The following is a 26492-nucleotide window of genomic DNA, read 5'->3' on the forward strand; positions in this document are numbered from 1 at the left end:
ACACACACACACACACACACGCAAGCGTACATACATACGTGCATATACACATGTAAATATATATGTATGTGGTTAAAATCGCTGCGTACATGTTATTAACAAACTAGTACAGGATGAAACGTAGTGAGTTTGATGACAGCATGGTACAATGTGGAAATTACCAGAAATGACATGGCCATTGATGGAATGGACTTAATCATGATTGATATGGCAGGCAGAGCCTAAACATCCCCTTAAATTGGATTAAAAAGAAATATACCTTTGCTGTTACCTTTAAATGCAAAGTTAAAAAAGGCAGAACTCCTGCCTACATTGTTGTAAGCCCTACACTCGACTGTGCCATTGTGCTTGAAGGCACTATAATCGATGGAACTCTGAACCACTAGTTTTCCAGACGGTGACAGAGACGAGTTTTGCATCTGCACATCCATTGGCCCAATAGGGACAGAACATCTAGAGGGAAAAGAAAATAACAGCCCGGATTTACTCTAGGAAAATCAATCAATCAATCAATCAATCACATTGGAATTGGCATACATTTAAAACTAAGGGAGTGGGTCATAATCAGAAATGTCCTTTTTCAACCAAGGGTGTGAGGATGCATGAGCACTCCCCTGGCGCCGTGAGCAAGAGAAGCAGGGCGGAAAGGAAGAAATGGGGAGTGAGACAGGAGTTTGAATCTGGATTCAAATACCTGTTTTATTGACAAGCTACTTAAAACCCTCCAGGACTCCGTTTCTACAGCTAGAAGGTCGGGATGGTAATACCCACTTTGGAGAGTTACGGAAAGGGCTGGAAATGAATGGAAGAAAGGGAGCTGGCACACAGTAGACCTTTATAAAGTAACTGTGAAAGGGTACATGCGTGAGGGTTGAAAAAAGAGCTTAGAGGAGGAGAGAGTTCAAGTCTACAAGGATGAAGACAGAACATCTAGAGGGAAAAGAAAATAACAGCCCGGATTTACTCTAGGAAAATCAATCAATCAATCAATCAATCACATTGGAATTGGCATACATTTAAAACTAAGGGAGTGGGTCAATCACTTTGGGGAGCGGCCCCCCAAATCCCAGCAGCTGAGATCCTGATCCAGGTTTTAGAGGGAGACAGAGGCCGGACCACTGGCTTGTACTCCAGGTAGCAAAGCCCATCCATCAGGGGCTGGACCCCCATTTTAAATTATGTCCCCCATATACCTAATATTTTTCTATTCCCTTATACCTTGCTTTATTTTTCTCATTAGCACTTAACTGTTTATTTCATCTTTTGCTCACCTCTCTCTACCCATTAGATATAAACTCACAAAGCTGGGACTCCGAGGTGTGTTTGGCTCACTAGACCAGGGTATGGCATACAAGTGGCACCCCATAAATATTTGCTGTATGGAGAACAGTAACTGCTGGGGTTACTTCCACTGTAGGGGCTTTTCCAGGGGCCTCGGGTCCTTCTTACTGTTCCCCGAAGAAAACATTCCACTAAAACGCCGCTGAAAACAACAATCCTACGTAACCTCTTCCAACGTGTTGTGATAAAAAGGACTATTCTGTGAGAAATAAAATTTCTATTATTATCCTGACTATTCAATTGTGATGTTACACTGGGCTTTTAAAGCCCGAGCGCAAAATAGCATTTGATGGATAAAAACAGCCATGGTGACCCCATTTTCATCTTCAGGTAATGTGAAAGGACAATTTAAGGCTTAAGTGCAGATTGGAAGGGAGAGGAAGCACCCTGCCAGATGTGCTCTGCTCAGGGGCCGGGCACCTAATCAAGGAGAAAAAAAAAACCTTTTAAAAACACGCAGCTTACAAATGCTGTATGTATGTTGTAACTGCACGATCATTACTTTTTGGTAACTTGGCAATTAACTTCTGAGGCAATTTTTTTTCATGAAAACTACAGCCACATCTCCCACACACATTGCCTCCTGTGTACAGAATGGAAATCTAATTACTCTGTCCTGGAAAATTGCTTTATCTACCTGCAGGCTAGAAATTGCATGATAAATCCAAAAGATAACCACCAAAACAGAGAAGTAAGTCACTCAGTAATCATTTCTCAGCAAACAAAATTAATGTCTACCACGAAAAATATAGCAATTATGCCCCCCTTAAAAAAGCACATGGATAGGGGAAAAAAAAGGATAATCAAACAAAGCTTTAAAAAAAAGAATCTGAAAACCTATCTGAAGTTCAACTACCCTGCTGTCCTTCCCTCGTGCACGTTAAGTAGTAGCCAGAATAATCCTCTCACCTCTGCTCAGCTCCTGGACAGAAATACCAATCTACTGCGGGCTCTGGGAATCCTGCAACCACACACTGGAGCATGCCATTCGTGAGACTTTCATGGGTCAGGATTTCTGGTTTTGCTGTAGGAAAAGAGAAATGGCCATAGGTCAGACTGCTGGAACACCTCACCAAGGCTCCCCTCCACAGTTTCCAAATCCTTAGAACCTTCTTGAGTTTGAAGAGGACCCTGAGGGAACATATTCAAAGGGGAGCATCGGAACCAGTGAGTGGAAGGCACAGGGAGGCAGAAGCGAGGGTCAGACCAGGAAAGGGTTTCCCCCGTTTAGAGCTGCCTGGCCCCATTGTGGACTGTCCACACTGCAGGTGAGAACTCCCTGTTTGGGGTCGAGTGAACGGAGGTGGGGTTCGCAGGACCCCTGGCCGGGTTTCTGCTTCCAGTTGGGGGGTGGGGGGCAGAATTTGCAAGACTGCTTCTAATCCAAACTTTAGGATTCCAAACTGTTGTGAAGGTGGAAATCGTGTTTAAGATTCTTGCCATCAGACTTTCAAATTACTGAACCTGTCATAGAGAATTTCAAGTTATGGCACAGACTGGGATGGATAAAATTAAGAGGAGTTCTAGGAAATGAGAAGCCCCCCACCCACTTCCCCCCCTCCAAGAATGTCCTCTTTTTTAGGGGTGGGGGCAGAAGGGAGTGGGTGGAAATAAAAGAACTGAATCACCCTATTTACGGAGAAGCCAAAACATAAGAGTAAAATACAATATGGGCTTTTAAACTCCAAATTTGTATTTCAAATGCAAAATATGGACAGAAAATTTTAAGAGGAAACCAGCCCAAGAGTTTTATTCACATGTCTATCTAAACCTGTATATAATCACTGAAAAAGTAGGTTGTATCAGCAGGCATGCTCTAATTTCTGGGGAACGACAATAATCAACTGATATTCATTCAATCAAGGGTGCCTAAAAGCACTGCAAATTCTTGAGATTATTTTCTAAAGTGAAAGGAAAATGAACTTATTACATTCAGTTGTTCTACAGGAAATATAAGTGAAGGGGTCTAAGCCTTGGAGAACGAGTAAGCCGACCTGTAAGGATCTGATGGCAGGGGCGGGGATGCGCTCACCCTGGATCCTCAGTATGACATCAGACACAGAATGGGATGCACCCCACTGTGTGTGTGTGGGGGGGTGAAGGGTGTCCTGCCGCCGGCTCCCACGTTTACCAATAATCTGTCCCTCCATCAAGCCTCCTCGTGTGTCATGTGGGAATAACAACAGTCCCCATTTCATAACGATGCTGGGACAATTAAATGAGATGGAGCACCCAAAGGAGGAAGAATGTTTCGCAGACCCGAGACAGTTTTATTAACCATTAATTTATTAACGATTCAGCTATCATTTCCTATTTTGGAATACCTACCCTCTCTGGTTACCCCTCAACTGTGTTTGCCACCAGGAATATTCTCTTCAGTGATCTAAAAATCTTCAGATAGTGTGATAATGAGTGTCTTAACCCGACGCGTTGGGAATCTGACCTTGATTAGGTTGCAACTGATAGGAAAATTGTACATGGTGAGAAGATAGGGACCGACAGATCGGAAGCTCAGGAGCGTATTTCTTCAAGGGAAGGTACCAGTGTAGAACCACCTCTCAGCACCTCACCTCCTTGCAGGCAAAACGGCTTGACGGGGATCAGTGTCCACATGCATGGCACACCCACCTGTCACTCAACCTGGCCCGACGCATGGGCAGGCCATTTGGCAAATACACACAAAAGAGTGGCACTCCAAAGCGATCTCAAGGTAGGGGCATCCTTGAGAGTTTGGATCCAATGCCAGCTTTCACAAATAGAGCAAGAAGACGAGCCATCGTCTTGCGAAAGTATCCATCTGGCAAGTCTCATTTAATTATCATGGGCAACTGTGTGATTGCGCTGAAAAGTAGGACAGAACACAAAAAAACAGTGGAACTTTAGGAGAATGCTATTTGCTGAAGACGGCAGGCGCCCTAAGGCAGGTCTCTCTGGACTCCATTCAAGTGTCATCTCCTGTTCCAAGCCATCCTCAACTCTCCAAAGCCAAGTTGGTTGGTCTCTCCTCCCTCTTCCCGCAGCATGCGAGAGCACCTGACACTCTTACACAACCTTCTGGGCTGCCTCCTCCATCAGACTCTATGCTCTCAAGGGCAGAACCACATCTCCCTGATTGTACCTCTGACTCGGAGCAGAGTCTGACCTGTTGCAGACACACAAAGGAAGAGCTGTTTGAACCACTAAGTCCCCTCTAAAAAACCAAGTTCCTCGGAGTCCAAGGAATTCGATTAGAATCATAAGAAGGGACCTGGGACAAGAGCCTGATGTTGACTTTGCTGTGTTAGGGGCTCTCTTCCCACTCTTACAAGAAGCTATCCACACATCTACCTGGCCAGGTGAATTCTTCTTTAACACAGAGATTGTAGGTGAGAGGGGAGGTCTACACAGAGATGGCAAAGGTAACAGGATAGGACTTAGACTGGAATCGAGGTCCTAAGATGGATTCCCTCCCATCGACATTCCTTTTGTCACCCATCCTTCCTAATCCAAATGATTAGATTTCTTAGAGTGGAATTAAATATTAATTCAATAGGGAAAAAAAAGGCTGAAAGGGTACCTTAAGATGTTAACGATGGTTACCTCTGGGTAAAAGGATTATGGATAGTTTCTACTTTATTCTTTTGACTTATTTTCTCTCTCTTTTTTTTTTTTTTTTACGGTGAACATGTAGCTAATAATGAACCAATAAAACATTTTTTAATTAAAAAAATTGGAACAGCTCAAAATTACATAATCAATTACATTCAGCTCTGGCTACAAGTGCTCAAGATCCAAGCCTTCCAGCGTGACACCTGGTGGCAGTTACACAACGGCCAAGGCTGGCAAGTGGTGTAGTCCGGTTGGCCTACTTGTTCCCGTGTGCTGGTTAATTGGGCAGACTTTTAAGCTACCGTCTCAGGCCGGTTGTAACCCGAGGCTAGCAGAGCAGCTTTGTCCTGTTGGTCTTTAGCCTGGCCAACCAAGCCCAGAAGGTCTCTAAACATTAATGTGTGTTCGAAGTATTAGGAAAATAAAAACTAAAAAAATAAACATTTCTGCCCCCTACCCCTACCCCCATCCCAGAGATTCAGTAAGCCAAGGATCTGACCTAGCAATGCACCTTTTTAGTGGACCTACAAAAAAGATCCTGACTGGGGGTAGGATGAGGGTGAGGCAAGAGAAGCACATCAGGTGTGGAATTTAAGAAGGCACTCACCCTCCTCAAGGTCTTGCAAATACAGGGCTGGCACCTCGAGTGAGCTCTTCCTTAAATTCTACACCCCAGGCGCCTCGCCCTAATCCCAGTCGTGTCCCTAACATTGGTGATGACAGACCTCATTTTGAAAAGGCTAAATTACACGAGTACAGTTTCAGATCTACATGGCAAGTTGCACTACGAAAATGTTTAATGCATAAAGAATGAGCTAGGTATAAATCTGATTCCTAAAAATGAAAATCTGGGCTCATCTGCATTTTGTAAGTGCCTCAATGCACTGTGTAAGGCATTAAATATGCATTTTGCTTTTAAAGACACATAACTGCAATTCTCCAGGTTAAATCTGAGCTGTGGTTTCTGAGATATTCGGCAATCAGCAGTATACCAAATGACACATTCCCTAATTCCTCCCAGGTTGGAGGTTTGGATAAGCCTAAGAGGTGCATGAGTTATGTATTTCCTGCGGAGATTAAGAAAATAGCCTTTTCTCCTTTCAAAGCGTTGTGGGCCTGGGTCATTCCAGCGTCTGCAACAACACTGATCAACCTGTAGGCTGATTTCAGAGTGCTTACGACTCTACTGAGAATTTATGGCTCGTGCAATTAAAAACCCTAACCATTTGCTGATTTACCCCAAAGATATGTGATCTTGAAAAAATACTCCTTCTCACCACCATCAGGTCCAGACGGGAGGCAAGAACAAAACAAATTTTTAAGACACAGCACAGATAATAAGAGCTGGGGTGGGGTGGGAGGAGATGCACGAGTCATTGATGGGGAAGCATTTCTGAGTTGAGCTCCCCTCTTGCCCCTGAGCACCTCGACCAGTTCCTGCTAATAAACCACATTTGCCCACACTCTATAACCAGCAAAGAACATAGACTGAAGCCTCCACAAGCAATAAAAGACTAAATGAAGAGGGATCATAAGGATGCATTTTGTTTTTACGATTGTGGGTCTGCTGTAGTTTTAATGGCCACACAGCAATGCTTTCCAGCAATTTGGCCCTATTTGGGCCTGGGTCAAATCTACATTCCTGCCATAACACTGCTATGAAAAAGGAACTTAAATCAGCTAAAACAGGACTACAAAAAATTTCAGATTAACTTTCACTTATATAAGGCTATACTTAAAAAACAAAAACAAAATAAAACTGGAATAGATATCCTGAGATTTAGCCCCGCTGAATGGATTCAGGCTCCATGCTCGGCAAAGAGCCTACTTAAGATTCTCTCTCTCTCTCTCTCCCTCCCTCTGCCCTTCCCCATCCCTCTCTCCCCTTTCTCTTAAAAAATAAAAATTAAAAAAAAAAAGATTGTTAGAAACTGGCATATGGGCACTTTGATAGAAGTTTGTTTAACAAATGAAACAAAACTTCAATTGTAGTTGCCTGTATCCAGCTGTCTTTAACAGAGTTTTTACTATTAAAAAAAAAAAAATCACCCTCCTAACACAATGACATTCTAAACTAGGAGTAAGCTAACTTTTATGGTAAAGACTGAGGTGGTAAACAATTTCGGCTGTGTGGGCCTTAGGGTCTCTCTTGCAAATACTCAACTGTGCCACTGTACCACAAATGTAGCCAGACATGCAAAGCCATGTGCACAGCTGTGTTCCAATAAACTTTACTTATGGACACTGACATTTGAATTTTATCTTCACGTCTCACAAAATCTTCTGATTTTTTTCAACCATTTGACCAAAAATCTTAGTTTATGGGCCCTTTGAAAAGAGACTGCAGGCTGACTCCGGCCCTAGGACTACAGTTTGCCAACATCTGTTCTAAACAGCCAGTAAAGATCTCCTAGTCCTGAGATTAAGTTAAAAAAAATTTAAAAAGTGATACAACTAACTGCACAAAGCCTTGCCCAGCCAGAATCACGATGCTCGATTTACAGGGCACCACCGCCATGTGACCCAGACACGCAGAGGGCATGTGTAGACACACACGTGGAGGACTGGCATGTGATATAAGTGCTATTTCTCTATTCAGTAAAAGCAGTGAATTCATTTCCAACATAATTCAAAAGTGGAAGGCAAGGGTTATTGCCATAAAACCCATGGAAAAATCATGCACCTATTCTCGGGTTAATTTAAATTTACACTAAATTATAGGTGAGCCTGGATCCACGTATAAATGAAGGGAGCTAATCTGATGTAAAAACATATGGGCTCAGATAGCAAGGGAACTTCCACAGAGTCGAAGTTCCACTAACACGAGGGAAGAGTACTCACACCGTCTTTAGAAAATTATGCCCCAATTCAGGGTCCATTCCTAGCAGACGCTGACACAGTCATATAACTTAAACCTGTTTCTCCTGCTTTTCTACCATAAGCACGAAATGATGGCCAGACCACACCAACAAAGGGCCCAACGATCTAGACGGGTTTCCTGTTCTCAGTTTCGGCCTTTAACTAGATCCTCCAAATTAGCAATACACCTCACCCGACCAACCTTCTCATGATACACAAAGGAAAAAGAATACTAATACATTTCCTAAATTTTTTCAGCACATAAGAGAATCAAAGTAGACTTTAAAAGTAGGTTGCAGTGATATCCCTTTTTTCTTTCAACTCAAATGTCTACAGCAATTCTTGAAGACAGAGAGATCTTCATTATGAGAAGGAGATATTAAAGTGTCACATCAAAACAACACTCATAACTCCAAAGCATTTAACAACAAAAACTCATTTCAAATTCAGTAACAGAATCTGAAAAACAGAGCTCAGACGCTGTCAGGTATCACAAATGAACATGCGCTACCTATAAAAAGATTAATATAAAAAGACAAGAGACTACTTTTACATAGACTAGCAACCATACTAAGAAGACCTGAAAATTATTCCTTAATTTAGAACTGCCCCAAAAGCCAGGAGAGTGAAATCTTCTGTGACATATGTTTAAGACATGGGCAAGCATGAAAGATAATGACAGATGATAACCTTATTTACTGCCAGGCACTTAAGCTAGGTCACTCATTTGAGATTAAACAAGATAATTATAAACCTTAAATAAGCATTTGATGGGTTTCTTTAAAACCCCAGTCAATCATTTGTGACCCATCCCATACTATACAATGTCTCAAAACTGCACCAGATGTGGGTTTAAAAAAAAATGATGCACTATCCATGCAACAGGATACCAAAATGAGGTTGCAGACAGGTATCTCATGTCATGGAAAGGTGTACGCAATGCATTCATTATTCAGTACCAAAACACAAGCTCATGAAGCATTAGGACCTCAGTTTTGTAAAAAAAAAAAAAAAAAAAAAAAAAGTTAACAAAAAATGTTCACAAAGAACATATACAATAAGGGATATATTAAGCAACAATATAAAATGTAAACCAACTTTAAGAGGCACAATTAAAATGTGCTTCTTGTTTTTGCTTATTTGATTTTCCAGCTTTTCCTATCCTTTGTGTGACATTTTTACAATAAGAAAAAACTGTTTTAATTTAAAACTGTTTTATGTATACATATGTTTGCACTAACCAAGCTACATTTCTGGTTACTGTGATAGCCTTACAGCAAATTTTCAAAAGCAAGTAAATCAATCAGAAAGGAGTTCTATTCAGCACTGGTTTTATTTAATGTTTAAGAATTCCAGTCATTTGGGGGCACTTGGGCGGCTCAGTCGGTTGAGTGTCTGACTCTTGATTTCGTCTCTGGTCATGATCTTGGGGTCGTGGGATCAGGCCCCGGGTGGGGCTCCACACTGGGCTGGGTGTGGAGCCTGTTTGGGGCATTCTCTTTCTCTCTCTCTCTCTCTCCCTCTGCCTCTCCCCACTGCTCATGTGCTCTCTCTCTCTCTCTCAAAAAAAAAAAAAAAAAAAAAAAGAATTCCAATAATTTAATATTAGAGTAGATTTAATAGAATCCACCTAGGGGGATTTCCCTAGGGGGAAAAAACACTAAAAAGCAAAACCTCTTAAGCAAAACTCAATGGTCAAGTGTGTTAGTCATAGGCCTTATTAAAATGCTTAGCCTCTAATGCAAGAATGGTTTGGACACCCAAATGTTTGAAAGGTCCTATCAGCCCTGAAAAAAAGGGAGACAGATGGTAGAAAACATTTCTTCCTCCCAAAGAGGGAAAGTTCTAGTAACTCTGTTCTCATCTCACAGGGATCATGAAAGACACAGACCCAAAGCCCCTAAACTGAGCAATCCTTGAAGGCCAGCCCACATTACCATTTAACCCTGGGTGAAGGTCCCTGAGGACTTCCAGCCAGGTGGGTGACTCAGAGGGCTGGCTGGCCAGGGGGTCTAAGCCATCTACTTACGTGGCTGACTTGACACACCTGCCCTCACCTTTGGCAAATGTGCCACTTTGTCTGCGGGGTGCTCCCCTTCAGAGTGGCTTCTCCCTAGGAGGACAGATTGAACTATGACCAAAACTACATAAAAGGCAGCCCAGATTTTGCAAACGTGGTCAAAGAGAAACTTTCTCATCAAGAGACCTCACTCTGGATGATTTATTACTTTCACTGATACGGGCACGCTGTATGATCTATAAATAATTGCTCATACCAGACAGGATGTTAATTACATGATACGGTGATTTAGAAATAATGCATTATTTAGCATTTCCTTAAATCGTTTCAACCCACTGTTAACACTGCCGTAAATGAAGTAGAGTCGGTGACTTTGAAAGTTAATTTGGTGTACTTCTGCAGTCATTTTGGATAGCCGATCTAGCTTAACAGGACATGTGTTCCACATAAGCCCGATGGTGAAGGGCAAGCCCCTGAGTTCTCTCTATATGCTTGTCCTCCCTCCCTTTCTGTGACCACCCCCTGAGCCACCCCCCCAGTACCACAATACTCTGACTCACCTGGCGAGGTTTGTGATTAAAGGGCAGACCTTTAAGACTGGCCAGAGATCTACTTATGGCCCCTCAATACCATTTACCCCAAATTTTAGATTCACAAAGCTGATCTTGGAAAGGTTACCCGATAATGTGTTCAAGAGGCATTTTAAGACTATGGGTGAATCAAAAAAACCAAAATGAGGTGATCACCCACACCGTTAGCACGTGTATTACCAAAAAGATAAGAAATAACAAACGTTGACAAGGGCACAGAGAAAAGGGAACCCTCGTGCACTGTTGGTGGGAATGCAGACTGGTGCCACTGCAGAAAAGAGCATGGAGGTTCCCCCCGAGAAATTAAAAACACAACTACCAAAGGATCCAGCAAGTCCCACTTCTTCATACATATCCTAATGAAACAAAACTACTACCTTGAAGAGAGATCTGTACTCCCATGGTCACTGCGGTATTACTTACACCAGCCAAGGTATGGAAACAACCTAAATTTCCTTCGATGGATGAGCGGATATAAGAAAATGTGATACACACAGACACTGGATTATTGTTCAGCCTGAAAAAGAAGGAAATCCTACCATTTGCAACAACAAATTAGGTTGGATAAACCTAGAGGGTATTATGTTCCATGTAGAGAAAGACAAATACTGCATGGTATCACTTAGATGGAGTCTTTAAAAAAAAATCAAGTTCATTGAAAAAGAGTAGAAAAGTGGTTGTCAAGGCCTAAGGGATGGGAGGAATGGGGAGAGGCATTAAAGGAATACAAACAGGTGTAAGACAAGTAAGGTCTAGGCATCTAATGAATTACATGGTGACTATAGTTGATAACTCTGTATTACATAATCGAAATTTGGTAAGAAAGTAGAACTTAAATGTTCTCACCAAAAAACAAAACAAGCACCCTGCCCCCCCAAAACCCCAGAAAATCAAAAACAAGAAGGGTAAACATTAACACGTAAGCTGATGTGTTAATTCACTTGATGTGTGTGGGGGGGGGGGGGCAGTTTTTTTCAAAATGTTTACATATATCAAAATCATGTATACACTTTAAAATCTTATTTTTCCCAGCTTTATTGGGGTACAATTGATAAAATTATAAGTTTATTAGATCTTCTTAAAATCATTCCACAGGGGAAAAAAAATCATTCCACAGTTGTGAAAAAACAATTGTTTTATCATATTAATCATACTTTCCACCATCATGTAGGTTACTTCAGGATTCACATGGGGCATTTGAAATTATATGTCAAAATAAACTCATTGAATATGTACATTACTAACATTTAAGTCCACTGCAACGTTTGAGATTTAATCAAGAAATATTGGGTGGGGAGGGAAAAGAGACAGTGGATCACTTAGAGTTAAATGTGCATTTGGCTTTTTATTTGTCCTAGATCTGGTAAAAACCTCAATTGTGTGACATTTATTGCAAACAAAGAGACCATAAGTTTCTAACCAAGTATCATAGGCTACATATAGAACCTTGGTGGTGTCGGTTTTTCTAATACCTCTAAGAATTTTAGAAAGAGTAGGTCCTATTAGGAAAGCACTTTTATTATGTATATTATGTCATTGTAGCTAAATATATTTATTTTTTTAATTTTTATTTATTTATGATAGGCACACAGTGAGAGAGAGAGAGACAGAGACACAGGCAGAGGGAGAAGCAGGCTCCATGCACCGGGAGCCTGACGTGGGACTCAATCCCAGGTCTCCAGGATCACGCCCTAGGCCAAAGGCAGGCGCTAAACCACTGCGCCACCCAGGGATCCTGCTAAATATATTTTTTAAAACAAGAAAGCATGTTCGGGTAGCTCTATAGATTTTAGAACTCTTTCCTCCCAATTTTGATCTGCAAAGGAAACAAATGGCCAATTTTACCAAAGATCTCAAACTTAAAAATAAAAAAAGATTTTATGTATTTATTTGAGAGAGAGCGAGAGAGACCACAGAGGGAGATGAAGAGGGAGAGGGAGGAGCAGATTGGTCACTGAGCGGAGAGCCCGACGCGGAGCTGGATCCCAGGGCCCCAAGATGATGATCTGAGCCAAAAGCAGATGCTTAACCAACTGAGCCATCCAGGTGCCCCTCACACTTCTTTTTGGAACTAAGAACCTGAGTTCTTTTTTTTTTTAATTCAATTTCTTAAAAGATTTTATTTATTCATGAGAGACACACAGAGAGAGAGGTAGAGACACAAGCAGAGGGAGAAGCAGGCTCCCTGTGGGGAGCCCAATGTAGGACTCGATCCCAGGACTCCGGGATCACACCCTGAGCCAAAGGCAGACGCTCAACCACTGAGCCACCCAGGAGTCCCAGAACCTGATTTCTATATACATCTTCAATAAGTAGGGCAAGGGTGATTATAGTAATGCAAATTCAATGTTTTTGTTGTTTGCTTTTTTAATAAAAACTCCGCCCCACCTTCCCCCCCAGCCAAAAAAAAATGGGGTGGGGGGACACCTGGGTGGCTCAGTGGCTAAGAGTCCTACTCTTGATTTTGGCTCAGATCACGGTCCCAGGGTCATGAGATTGGAGCCCCCCTTCAGGCTCTGTGCTGGGTGTGGAGTCTGCTTAAGGTTCTCTTTCTCCCTCTCTGGTCCCGACCTCAACCCCACACACTCTCTCTCTCTCATTCTCTCTAAACCAAACCAAACTAAACCAAAACAAAACAAAAAACCAAAAAACTCCCATCAGTTTCCACTGGGAGTTCTGCTCAAAAATAGCAAACATGTCATATAGCTCTTGCCCTTTATACACCACCTTTAATGCCATGGAGCCAACTAACAGACCCATGTAAATCATAGCTTGGTTAGAGGAGTTAAAAACAGACCTAAAACATTATCAAGTTTAATATGCTACACATTTTTCTCTAACACAAACTGATAGAACATGGTATTTTTTAAAGCCTCCCACATAAGCAATTAAAACACACACACACACACACACACACACGCATACACACGTACACGCACATGCTCAATGTACTCAAATCTACATGTGGAGTTTTTAAAACAAATGAATTTTTCAACGATCAAACATTTAACCATTCAAAATCGGGGATTTTCATAAGCATTTCTCCCAGTTGAATCTATTAAGCAATTATGCAGCAATGTCACTGAGGAAAAGTCACTGAATTTCTGCACTAATATTATGCATTTATTATTCTGATTTTTATCAATTCTAATTTTTGCACAGCAGAATTCCTTCCCTCCTTGGGGCTAAGCTTATTTACAGAACAAATCACACAGTGGATCTACTTGGCTCAGCTGAAATGTTATGTCAAAACGGACACAACCGCTCCGATTTTAAATTTCAAAACTATTTTTAGCTTTTGATTTTAAAGTGTAACATTAGAAACCTTATCCAATTAAAAAAAATCGACAAAGTGATTAGCTAACATTATCTGTAAAGAGCGATTGGACACACTTCACAAGAGGTAGATGTTTTTTAAGTTTCACACAAAAATACCACCTCTGTCAAAGCATGTGGAGCTCAAGAAATCCAATGTGTTAGGTAAATGAAAGAAATGCCTTTTGTCGGTTAAGGGTTTAGAACAAACTGACAGCAACGAAAGACTTCCTGAAAAACTTCACCTAAGTGGGGAGACACTAAACCACCCTTATCTGTGTGCCCAGTGCCATGGAGCAGCTGTTCATCAGTTGATGCTGGGTGGGCATCTGAGACCTGGGCCCCCGAATAAACAAAGTCCTGCCCCAACAGGGAATCCGCCCCCTCCAAAAAAAAAAAATCATTTGGGAAGCTTAATGTGGTTCCCTATCTAGTTTCAAAGAGGCAGGAGTTCACCAGCAGAGGTGACTAACACCAATTGTGCGGATGGCAAATGAGCCTGGTAAGTAAAATGGCAGCAATTTTGTCACCAGAAAAATGGGACTTCAGAGACATCTTTGTAAGGTCAGTGACCCACAGCCTCCTTGACCTTGAAGCCAGGGAAAGACAGATGCAAATGGCACAGAGTTTTATAAAATTCCCCACTCCCAAGTAGGGCTGAAGTGAGGCCTGTGGAGTAGGCCATGGCCATGATCTGCTGTTACTGGTCCGCAAAGAGGTGAGGTGCAGCTGACAAGAAGCACTTAGCAGGAGCATCCTGACAGTCGGTTTTCTATCTATGGAATCTCCTTAAAAAAAAAAAAATTTAAACTTGGGTTTTGCATACATCTCTATTCTTATTCAATTCACTTTCCTAGTGATAGGTTCTTACCATATTTTGTAGCAAGGATTGATCCCGAATAATTTGGAAAATTAAAAAAAAAAAAAGGTCCTTTCCCATAGACAGTTTGAGAAGCACTGCACTAGAGCACCCAAAAATCCAGTTTTGGGTGGATAATATGCATATTCGACTCATAAGAATACTGATTTACCTGTAATCGTCTCTTAAGTTACTTGAATATTGAGATTTTTCAGAAGCAGGTAATTTTGCCCATGTGCGATATGCTAAGCTCTCTGATTAACATCTGAATTAATCTAGAGCTATTTGAAATGCAGGCCAATGAGATACCATATAATCAACACTGTTCTGAGGAAGGGAGACGTTAATGAGTATGATTCCCTCAAAAAAAAAAAAAAAAAAAAAAGGTAAATTCTGTGGTCAAACAAGTTTGAGCTGTATACCCCATCCCACAGCCTCCTCCTGGCACATTAAGAATCCTGACAAAGTCTGTAGTTAAGAAATTCGTCTGGCGGGGGATCCCTGGGTGGCTCAGCGGTTTAGCACCTGCCTTAGGCCTAGGGTGCGATCCTGGAATCCCAGGATCGAGTCCCACGTTGGGCTCCCTGCATGGAACCTGCTTCTCCCTCTGCCTGTATCTCTGCCCCTCTCTCTCTATGTCTATCATAAATAAATAAATAAATAAATAAATAAATAAATAAATAAATAAATCTTAAAAAAAAAAAAGGAATTTGTCTAGCTCCACAGATGTGATTTTAAGGATCCTGACAAGGTCTATAGTTAAGAAATTTATTTAGCTCCACAGATAAGAGCCTCTTGTTCTTGGAAATGAGGACCGAGTTAAAAGACTCCAGATTAGGAATCCAAAGCCTTGAGTATCACTTTTCTGTCTTCATTTGCAGCTGGATCATGCTACCCCTACCCCGTACGGCTGAGCTGCAGCACCAACGAAGTAACTTGTAAAATGACTTCACAGAAGGTCAGCTCTTTGAGGACAAGAAACTGGCACCCCTCCTTTGTTCCCACAGCCCCTCCTGCACCCCAACACACACACAAACACACACACGAAGCACTCAGCACAGTTACTAAGCTATCCCCTAGGGAATGTTCCAGATTGTCTCCTAATCCCCCACCTCCCAACACACACCCCGGATGGCTAATCCCAATGGTGGTCCTGTTGTTGACCACTCCCCTGGAATTCTGTGTCTGTGGAGGCCTCCCATCCCCTGGTCCCCTGGTCCCCTGGCTGGTGTGGTGCATCAGACACCTGCTGTCCTTCCCTGGATGTGCAGATGGGCCCTAGAGGAGAGCCAGGAGGGTGCCCTGCACGGAGCAGAAGCCCCCCAGCTGGCGAGCATGCTCCCTTGGCCTCAACCTCTGTCCAAAGCCATTTCTCTGAGATGCTGCAGGGGCCACAGCAGGGCAGGACTCAGGTGTTCAGGTTCCCACGCCCAAAGCCATCCTCCCGCCCAAACCACCTGCTCCCTCTCCCACAGTCCCCACGTGCTTTGCAGGAGGGTCTCGTTGAGCTGGATCGATATTGCATTCGTCTTAGTGAGAGAACAATCTCAACACAAATAATAACACAACCCTGAAAGAGAAAGCGCTCTAACAGAGAAATCATGACGGAGCCTGATAGCATCTCTTGCCCAACTAACACCATAATCCAGGTCCTATTCAACCTCTGGCTCCCCATTTCAACAATCAATAATAATACATTTTCCCCCCCTCACATGACGGTTATTTTTAACTTCTCTGGCTCCTCTGTTTGCTTCAACGGCAGCACCCGGAATCCGAGTGACCTCTGCAAGGTCACGTGGTCAGTGAAATGTAGGGCAAGGAATTGGTTTTCGTACACATTCTTCCAACCACCAAACCACAGGGTCTTTGTTAAGGTCAAAATTATCATGAAACATTATTTACATAGTACACAACGAGCTCAGTGCTGCAGCTGTTCCAAGCACGAGCCACAACTTAAAATAATAAAAAATAAAAAGATAAGGGACCGTTCGTTTTACTCACTGTTCACATAAACATTAAATGTCACCGAAGAATTGACATCGGAATTGGACACTTGAAATGTGTAAGTGCCTCCTTCGTTCCCTTTTAATCTGGTTAGATGAAGTTCACTCACATATCTACAAAAGATAAAATAGAAAAGAAAAGAAATCAAGCACTCGTGAATGGCCTGCCTCGGGTGAGCATCTTGTCCACAGTTTCTCTCTGGAAACACACGCCTGTGGGAGGAAGAACCAGACTAAGCACTTCACTCAGTATTAACAGGATCCATGTTAACAGATACAAACCTATAGGCATGTATTGAATTTGGGCCCAATGGCTGAGTGGGGAGAGGCTTTCATGGCCTCGTGGAGGCCGCAGCCTCTTTGGCCTCCTGGCTGTCCTCATGCCCAGGTCCCCATCTGCCCATAATCCTTCCCCGGTGTCCTGAACTCACCCGCCCTGCTGCCCTATAACGCTGTGCCCCTGGCAGGGCCCCCAGACGAGCAGGTGCCCACATGGAGGACCCTCACCTTCCTTCTTGCAAAAATCGTAATCTCCCATTTCTCCTTTCACCCCCGCTACTTCTTCCTGGCATCCTTTCCAGTATGTGCTATTCAAGCTTCTGTTTTCCTACCGGGATGATACTAGATACCGCTGTGTAGACTGAGCCCACAGGCCTGCCAAGGGAGTTCCCCACATGGGCACTGATGTGGGTGGAGCGCCCTGGGCAGCCCTTGACCCGTGTGAGCAACATACACAACCGCCCAGACATACACAGTGGCCTCTTCAGACTTTCATCTCCTCTCACAATGCACACGCCCCCGAGCGATCCACTCTCACAATCAACTCCTTGCTGTTTGCTCACAGCTTTCAAATCTTTACCTCTGGTTCAGAGTTCTTGGTCCTTCGCCTCCTCTACAGAGCTATTTGCATGCCTGCATCTCCCTGCCTCGTGGGTACAAGCTTATAATGATTCACACCTGCGACATCCTCCCAAGTCTTGCCCTTGGACAGTTGGCCCCTTTTGGACACTGACTGCCTCTCTAGGTCTAGGGCTGATGAGTGACTGCCCGTGGAGAGGGACAAAAGCTCTGGAGAGCGCCCCTGAGATCAGCCTGCCAATCACCCATCCATCCTTTCTTTCCTCCTTTACCCTTCCTGTCCTGCTCTCCCTCTCCCTTAATGAAGCTCTTGACCCAGAATCCCTGTCTCAGGCTCTGCTTCTAGGGAACCTGCCCTTGATACTTCCTACCTGAATGTCCACACTCAAGAGCCCATGGACATTCTCAAATTCAACCAACCCCAAAAACTCATGGTCTTTGCCCTCCCAACCCTTCCCACTCCTCCTTGAAAGACATCACCTCTCACCATCCAACGTAGCTGATAAATACAGAATCTGAAGGGGTATCTTCAGCTCCTACCTCTCTCTCCTATCCCCTCAATCGCTGAGTCTTACTAAAGAGGTAGCCTGGATATCTCCCGAATCCATCCTCCTCCCTCCAGCCCCTGCACCTTGACCCAGGACAGCCTCATCTCTCACCCATATTCCTACAACAGCCCATAGCTCTTCACTGGGGGAAAAAAAAAAAAAAAAAAGTCTATGAAGGCATCCACTTCTGTTAGCCATTTGACCTTGGTCAAGTTACATCAAGACTCATTTGTGTCTCAGTTTCCTCTTCTCAGAAATGACAAGAATAAAAGTGCCTGTCCATGGGGTTTGTGAGGACTGAAATTATTGACTTAATATATGGAAGGTACTGAGAACAGTGCAGCGCAGGCAAGAGCACCTGCAGCCTACATAAAGTAAGCTACTTTTATGCTTTTGCTTTGTAATTTTTATTATTTTTATTAATTTTATTTTTACTTACTATTTTCATTTTATTTTTTACTATTTTATGATTGCTACTGTTTTTTGTTAGAAATGTCTTGAGGATCAAATAAGAGATGTGGGGGCACGTGGGTGGCTCAGTCAGTTAAGCATCCAACTCTTAGTTTTGGCTCAGGTCATGATCTCAGGGTCGTGGAACTGAACCCCGCATGGGCTCTGAGCTCAGGGAGGAGACTGCTAAAGTTTCCCTAGGCTCCTCGCTGTGTGCGCTTGCTCTTTCTCTCTCAAATAAATTAAATCCTTAAAAAAAAAAGAGAGAGAGAGAGAGGTGTGATGTCATAGAACTTGGAGTGGAGTTCACTGCCTGGACCAAAGCTACTGAATGAATGAGGCTTAGTTTTCATTTAGTTGGTTGTTTTATTTATTTACTTATTTATGTATTTATGTATTTATTTGAGACAGAGAGAGAGGACATATCTATTTATTTATTTGAGACAGAGAGAGGACATGCAAGCTGTGGGACCAGAGTGGGAAGGAGCAGAGGGAAAGAGGAGGAGAGAAGCAGACTCCTCACTGAGCCGGGAGCCCAACTCCAGGCTTGATCCCACGACCCTGAGATAATGAGCTGTGCAGAAATCAAGAGTCAGAGGCTTAATGACACAGGCACCTCTCTTTTTCTGACAGTTCTCATTTTTTATTTTTAAAGATTGTATTTATTTAAAGATTTTTATTTATTCATTTGAGAGAGAGAGAGAGCGCGCGTGCACAAGCCGGGGGAGGAGGAGAAGGAGAGGGAGAAGCAGATTCCCCATTGAGCAGGGAGCCCAACGCAAGGCTGGATCTCACGACCTGAGCCAAAGGCAGATGCTTAACCCACTGAGCCACCCAGGTGCCCCTGACAGTATTTTTAAAAAGGTTTCAAAGCACTCACTTTCCTCTTTTCCTCTGAAAAATAATTTAATGTGTCCCGAGAACGTGCCATTCCCTGCTTTCAATCATCCTCCATATCAGAAATGTGAAAACTGATGCACAGACTTTTTGCACGGGTTTTAAACACGACACAAAAGGAAACACTGGCCTGAGGATTCAGGAAGGAGCCCCACACTTCCTCCTATGCCAGGTGTCCTCTCACACACTTATGGGCCACAAAAATAGGATCTGGTACGCCAAGGGAAGTGGGGGGAAATGTCTAATCCCCAGTGCAAGGCTCTTCTCTTACCTGATATTACTTTCATTGTCAGACTTGGGATAATCTTCCCATTTATCAGTGAAGGTTCTGTTCATATAGATCCACTGCTGGTGCTCCGGTTTGGGATATGCCTCATATTCAACAATCAGATCCACATTCTCTCCATCATTTACAAATATTGTAGTACTCATCATGGGGAAGATATTAATGAATCCTTTATCTAGTTATAACAGAATAAAACAGGGAGAAACTATGATCCACAACCACACAACAGAAAACACAGCTTCACCTTTGGTTATAAGGACAGCGGACTGGGGTCAGGTATTAAGAATATTTTGACTTGCCATTGTACCTTTTTTGGGTCTTTTTGCTCTTGTAGAATCACCATCATAAAGTGAGAAAGGACAGCCCTGAAATGTTCATTCTCCCACCTGTCTCTCAAGCAACTCTCTTAAAGATCTAGCACCATCTTGTTAAAAGTCTTCTAGAATGACTGGTCCTGATGCTTCTTAGGTCAAAAAACCTTTGGACTAAATAGTCATACCCAGACTCAATATAAATGTGATGATATGAAGGTGTCCAAAATCAAGATGAAGAAGAGATCCTAATGGTCAATGAAGATGTTGAAAGAACACCGTTTAGTATTTGAAGAAAAATAAACATCCATCTTCTCATCACATCATGTATCACAGATGAAATGAAGGACAGCACCTTAATAACCCTACCGTATTTTTAACTAAACAGAATTAACTCCTATCAAACTTCTAGGTGGAGAGGGGGAAGGGCAGTTTTCTAGGCTTTTTAGGAACCACGGAAGAAAAAGAATCATAAAATCATAAAAATCCCAAGAATCTGAATATATAAGCTTTTTTAAATGTCTATATAGTAAAAGTAAGGTAATAAGAAAAAGAACATGAAAATATAGATGGAAAATATTTAAACTAGTACTTAAAATAAGGCGTCACTCTTCACTTATTAAAAATAGCAAAACTTCAATAAAGCTGCTAAAAAATAAAGTATATCCATCCTGTGGAAAAATAGGAAAACTAATTTGAAAGAAACTCAATAATTTTGCAAGTGTGGTAAAAGTAGCACGCCGAATTACACGCTGTAAATTGGCACAACTCTTTCAGAAAGCATTTAGCAATATAGATTTTCTATAATTATCTATTCTCCCATTTAACCCTGTAATTCCCATTTGAGATCCCTTTTTAGTGGATAACTACAGACCAAAGGAACAGCTATCTACCCTGGACATAATAATTTTCAAAATCAGAGAACTGGTTTCTCAAGCAGCCCTTAGAAATGGTTAAATGATAATAATATAAGAAAGAGTTTGGAAAAAATTATTGCCCATATTAGTTTTATGGCCACCATTTATGGAATGTTTACTATGTGCCAAGAACTGCCCTATGCAGTTTAGCATACACTCTAATTAATAATTATGGCAAATATATAATTGTATAACAATACTGAAAGAGAACACTTAGAACTCCTAATTTATACATGAAAAATATCCAGTCCTGGAAAACTAAATGGTTAGCTACCCAAAGGCAGAGCCCAGATGGGAGTACAGGTTCATGAGAAGCCAAGGCTGGCCTCTTCTTACAGTAGCAAATTCCCTAGATTCTCTACTTTCAGTTAGAGAGAGAGAGTGACATCCTATGTGTAACTGAAACCCTGCCGCGTTTAAAAATATAAGCAATTCACCAAATCTTAAAAACAGTTATATCACATTAGTAGAAGGGTTTTCACATTTTATTCTTCCATTTCTTTCCCCAAATTTAAGAATTGTAAAATTTAAAATTACTCATTATTTTTGGCACTACTCGGTTGAATATGTTAAGGTCCTACATGAGTTGTCATTCTAGTATTTACTGCCCTTTAGTTTCCTAGAGATTCAGAATAAGAAAAAGAGTCCAACTGCACCAATGAAAAGGATGTGTCACAGATGAGAATAAAAAATCACCCAGGTGAAAGCTGGAGATGGAAACCACCACCCTGTTCTATTCTAATGCCTGAATCATAAATGAAGCTCCCTCTGCCATTTTTAAAGCAAATTTAGATCTTCAGTTAATTTTGAAGGAATAAATCTTTCATCAGAGCGCTATGTTACAGTTTCAGGTTCTTAAGGTCATAAATTGATCCCACACAATGCAAAATACTCAAATATTACGGACCACAATATTTGCACTGAAATGAGTTCCCTCATCATCACCATACATAAAATACTTAAGTTCCTCCTGAGTTTTCCAGAGCCCTTTGGCTCAATATACCTTTATGTCCTTCAAATTCATGAAGTATCAGAATTATTCAATTCAAAGAATTCCATCAGGGTTGTTTTAACATAAAGTATGATTTTTTTCAGGTACTTCTGCATTAAGAAATTGGTGATGCATTAATATTTAATCAGTACAAACGCTATGCGAGGTACTTCTATGAAATCTATTGCCTTTTCTCCTCTCTATAACCTCTGGAGTTAGAGGTAGAGTTACTCAGAAGAGAAAATGCAGGCAGAGTTAAAGTAGGGTGCATTCGAAAGTTGGGTGGCACGGCCCCAACTTAAAACCAGGTGGGGACCATCCCAAAGCCACTCCACATGGTATCCAAATCCTCCTACCCCCAGCCCCGAAAGAAATTACTTTTCTCTTTGTCTCCTCCTGTTCCATGTCCCATCCCAACCCATCCCAAAACAATAAAAAACCAGATTCAGGTTTCAGAGCCACAAGCCTTTCCAGTTACACAGTTATATTCTTGGAAATTGATGAATGGATTTTAAAAATCTGATTACATACAATAATATGTTCAAAACATCCTTACTAATTGCTTTCTGGAGCTGAAGCTGATATATCAACATGCTCCCTAATCAACTTAGCAAATTAGCACTTATGGAGTTTAATATTTTAAAAGCATAGCTTTCCATTCAAATTAATAAATGGTTCACAATCACGTTTAGGGAAAAAGTAATACTCTTTCTGCATGCTGGTTCTATCATTGCAAGTAAAGCGTGTTTCCCACGTTTAGTCTGGTGAGATGCTTTCCATTACAACATGGGCAGAAATGCCAAAATTATATGAGATTATTGTGGGATAAATCACAGACCTCTAACACTGCTTCATAAATTATTGAGGAAACATGGGGGAAAGAGGAGAAATGAAAACAAATATCACATCATTTTATTATTGCTCATGATGAAGAAATCTGCCACCCTACCAGTACTTAATCAAAGTCAAGCACAGAGACTGTACTTGCATTAAAAAAAAAAAAAAGCACAAGAGATTAAATTCAAACAATACAAAACAAAACAAAGAAATGTGTAAATAAAGCGATTTAAAAATTACTATTATTTCCAGTAAATCAAAAAAACATCCAGGACATTCACTATCTTCTGCTCCCATTAAGTAAATCTTGGAAAATAAATATTTAGTGAGATTTCCAGAGTAGGGAAGGAAACTAAACCACTTGTGCATACCAGCTATGATGGGGTTAGGATTATAGGGTACCATGACCCAGTTTATGCTGCGCAGAACCAATGATTCAGGCCCCAGGGGACCTCCTTCCTGAAGGTTCACACTATGGCCTACAAGGCTGGAGGATGGGGTAAAGTGAGCAGTGTCCTAGGAAGAAGCAACCCAACTCAGCCCTTCCTGTGACAAATGAACTAGACCCATGAGTGGTAAAAAGATAAACCAAAGGCTCAGGTGCCCCCCTAAAAGGTTCAGAGAACTACTTCAGGTTCTCAGCATCTGCACTCCTCCACTGAGAAAGTCCACACCCATTTCTAAACTCAAGTCATTCAGTAAAGACTAGAATTTTTGAAAAAGTTCTACTTAACATCTTATTTGTTTAGTAGGGAGGGGAGGGAGGGATGGGAGAAAATGACCCATTTAAACAACTTCAGTTACAAGTTTCTACTTCCTCTTTATTAAACTGGTGGAATTTGCTTTTGTGCTCTGGTTGGAAAAGGCGACAGTGATCATTTTCATTCATTCATTCATTCATTCATTCATTCATGTGGTGACAATTAAATTTCTAGTAATCTCTTCAACATTCTATTAACATAAAAGGGAAGCTATCTAGCAATTTCTTCTTTCACTACTGCCAGTAATTTATACATTCTGATAGAGATATTTACCTACTACTTCCAAGGTTGTTGTGACATTTGCTGATCCAAAAGTATTATTGGCGTAACACATGAACACTCCAGAATCATTAACTCTTGCTGAGCTGATAATCAACTTTTCCTGACGTTCAAAATTGAAGTCACCGTGATGCCAGCTATTACTCTGTGTCTGTGCATTAGTCTGCTGGTTTTGGAAAGAGAGAAAAAAAAAATCAAAGATTACCATAAAATTTATATTCAGGATCTTTCCTAGATAAATTAAAAATAGCAGCAATTAACTTCTCCATATTAACATTCATTATACACTACTTAAGTAAGAATAATAAAGCATCATGACAAGTCTGTCATTGGAACACTTCATATTACAGGATTATATTGAAAGATAGTCATTATTAATGATTGGAAAAAACATGAAAATTCATTTCATAATAACCATGGCATACATAATTCCAAATTCTCTGCAGCACTAAATATTTTAACAGTGCCAAATTTTAGAAGTTACTATATAAGAAATATTACTGAATACTGATACTTTACATTTAGTCAGCATAGTTAGGTCGTATCAAGAACTCAAATCTTCCAGTTAATCAAAAACATCCAGTACATTCACTACATTCTGCTCTCATTAAGCAGATCTTAGAAAATAAATAGTGAGATTTCCAGAGTAGGGGAAAAAAGCGACACCAATTGTTCATAGTTAGGTCATATCATTATCTCTATATCCCAGTGATTGAAAGAAAACACATCACTAATAATAATATTCTATTTTATTAACATTTATATTATTTTCACGAATAAAAATTGAACCACAATGTCTAAAACTAACTTGGAAACTCATCCTACAGTTCTTATCCAGTAGAATTTTGGCAACTATTAAAAAGAGTTCCAAAGTATGTGAGACGTCTAAGACCAAACCCCAAATTATTTAAGCATGAGTGGAAGAGAAAAAGTTGCAAATTTACTCTTGTGATATCACCATTCTACTCATATTATTTGTCTGCAGACAAGACACAGAGAGATTTCTTGTATGGAAAACATCACGGGAATAAAACATAACATAAACTATAGTCACTCTGAAAATATTAGAGGGAGTACTATAGAACTTTCTGCATCTTCCAAATTTTCAGTAAAATGAACACATTCCTACAGAAAAAAATAACAACTGGAAAAAAAAAAAAAGGAAACAGGAGCTGATGTTGACATAAAAGGAGACCAAGGGTAATGCGCTGGCCAGGCTATGGTCAACCTATTAGCATGAGACCATTCTGACACTACTGTAAATCAGAACAATCCCTGTGGAAAGCAATTTGGCTGTTTGTTCATACCCCTGATCAATTCCAGCAAACTTATCTCAAGGAAATAACTCAATTTTTTAAAAAAGCTGCAAAATATTTACTACAGTGAAATCTCAGAGATGACCTAAATGTATACCAAGTATCAAAATTATAAATGTGAAAATAAGAAAAAGGTTCATATTACTTAATAAGCATAAACCGAGTGTACCTTAAAACTGCAAACATGTGGTGATACATATGCATGGGAGCAGAGGGAAAAGAAATATGAAAAAAAAAAGTGGGCAATATAGTATTTATAAAGACCAGACACACAAAGAATACTGAGCTCTTGGAATGCTTGAGGTCCAACTTGTGTTATAAATATAAAGTATGCCCCAGATTTTGAAGCCTTGTTATGAAAAATAGTAGTGCAAAATAACCCATTGATATTTTTTATGTTAATTACATTGATAAGATAATATTCTGGCTATACTAGGTTAAATAAAATGTATCGATTTTACTCTGATCTGTCATGTGCCTACTAGAAAATGTTAAATTACATAGGAGGCTCACATTTTATTTCCCATTGCATAGTACTACAACATGCAATGGTGGAATTATATCTGTTTCTCTTTTCCTCATGTTATTATATTTTTGGAAATTTTTTTTACATTAAAATGAGCATACATAAGAGCAGACTGCCAAAGCGGAATGTTTTGAAATAAAAAGAAGAGAAACCTGCTTTCTTAACTAACTGTGAGATCTTGAGCAAGTGAAGGATACTACTAGTCTCAGCTTTTGTTTCTATAAGGAAATGAGAGGGGGGGGTGCCTGGGTGGCTCAGTAGGTTAAGCATCTGCCTTTGGCTCAAGTCATGAACTCGGGGTCTTGAGATGGAGCCCTGCGTTGGGCTCCCTGCTCAGCAGGAGTCTGCTCTTCCCTCTGTCTCTCTCTTTCTCTGTTTCTCCCTCCCTTGCTTGTTCTCTCTCTCTCTCAAATAAATAAAAGGAAATAAGAAAGCAGAGGTCTTTAAAGGCCTTTTCATTTTGAAGCACAATGCAGATATGAAGACACTCTCTTCCAAGAGATTCTTCTAATAATTGGCAGAAATCTGCCATTTCACTGCAGAAGAGCAATCAAGAAGATGCAGTAGCAAGGTGAGGGGACACTGTTTTGTCCTCTCCCAGTCCACCAGGTTACAGACTTCTCTGCAAAGACAGAGTGACAACAGACAGCTAACATACCACATTCTAGATTTGTCCTATAGATATATGTAGCCCAAGGGTCTATAACAAGGAGCTAAACAGGAACAATGAACACATGTCAGCGCAGGAAGGAATAGCTTGGTCCTATGTGACACAATATCAACACCTAAACCCAAAGACCTTAATTCAGGATGATGTCAAATAACATAATTAAAAGTAAAAATACAAGGGTTTAGAGGCACTAGGAAAGCTAACCAAGATTCACAAGTGTTGAATAAACTCCAAGACTCTCTTAGGGTTTAAAACAAACAACTGCAAAAA

At 41.0% G+C, this 26492-nt stretch overlaps 1 protein-coding gene across 1 annotated transcript in view; it reads right to left on the reverse strand.

Annotated features, from left to right (window-relative positions):
* LOC112912780 (mast/stem cell growth factor receptor Kit-like) overlaps nucleotides 1-26492 on the reverse strand; it is a 73185-nt gene that overhangs the window by 13330 nt on the left and 33363 nt on the right. The window contains exons 6-10 of the mRNA XM_072745217.1: nucleotides 23705-23876; nucleotides 19600-19789; nucleotides 16574-16689; nucleotides 2251-2365; nucleotides 260-453 (exon numbers count right to left, since the gene is read on the reverse strand). Coding sequence (XP_072601318.1) covers nucleotides 260-453; nucleotides 2251-2365; nucleotides 16574-16689; nucleotides 19600-19789; nucleotides 23705-23876 — 787 coding nt within the window. The remainder of the gene's footprint in view (nucleotides 1-259; nucleotides 454-2250; nucleotides 2366-16573; nucleotides 16690-19599; nucleotides 19790-23704; nucleotides 23877-26492) is intronic.

Source organism: Vulpes vulpes, unplaced genomic scaffold, assembly GCF_048418805.1.
Source record: "Vulpes vulpes isolate BD-2025 unplaced genomic scaffold, VulVul3 Bu000000661, whole genome shotgun sequence".
In the NCBI taxonomy this organism is placed as follows: Eukaryota; Metazoa; Chordata; class Mammalia; order Carnivora; family Canidae; genus Vulpes; species Vulpes vulpes.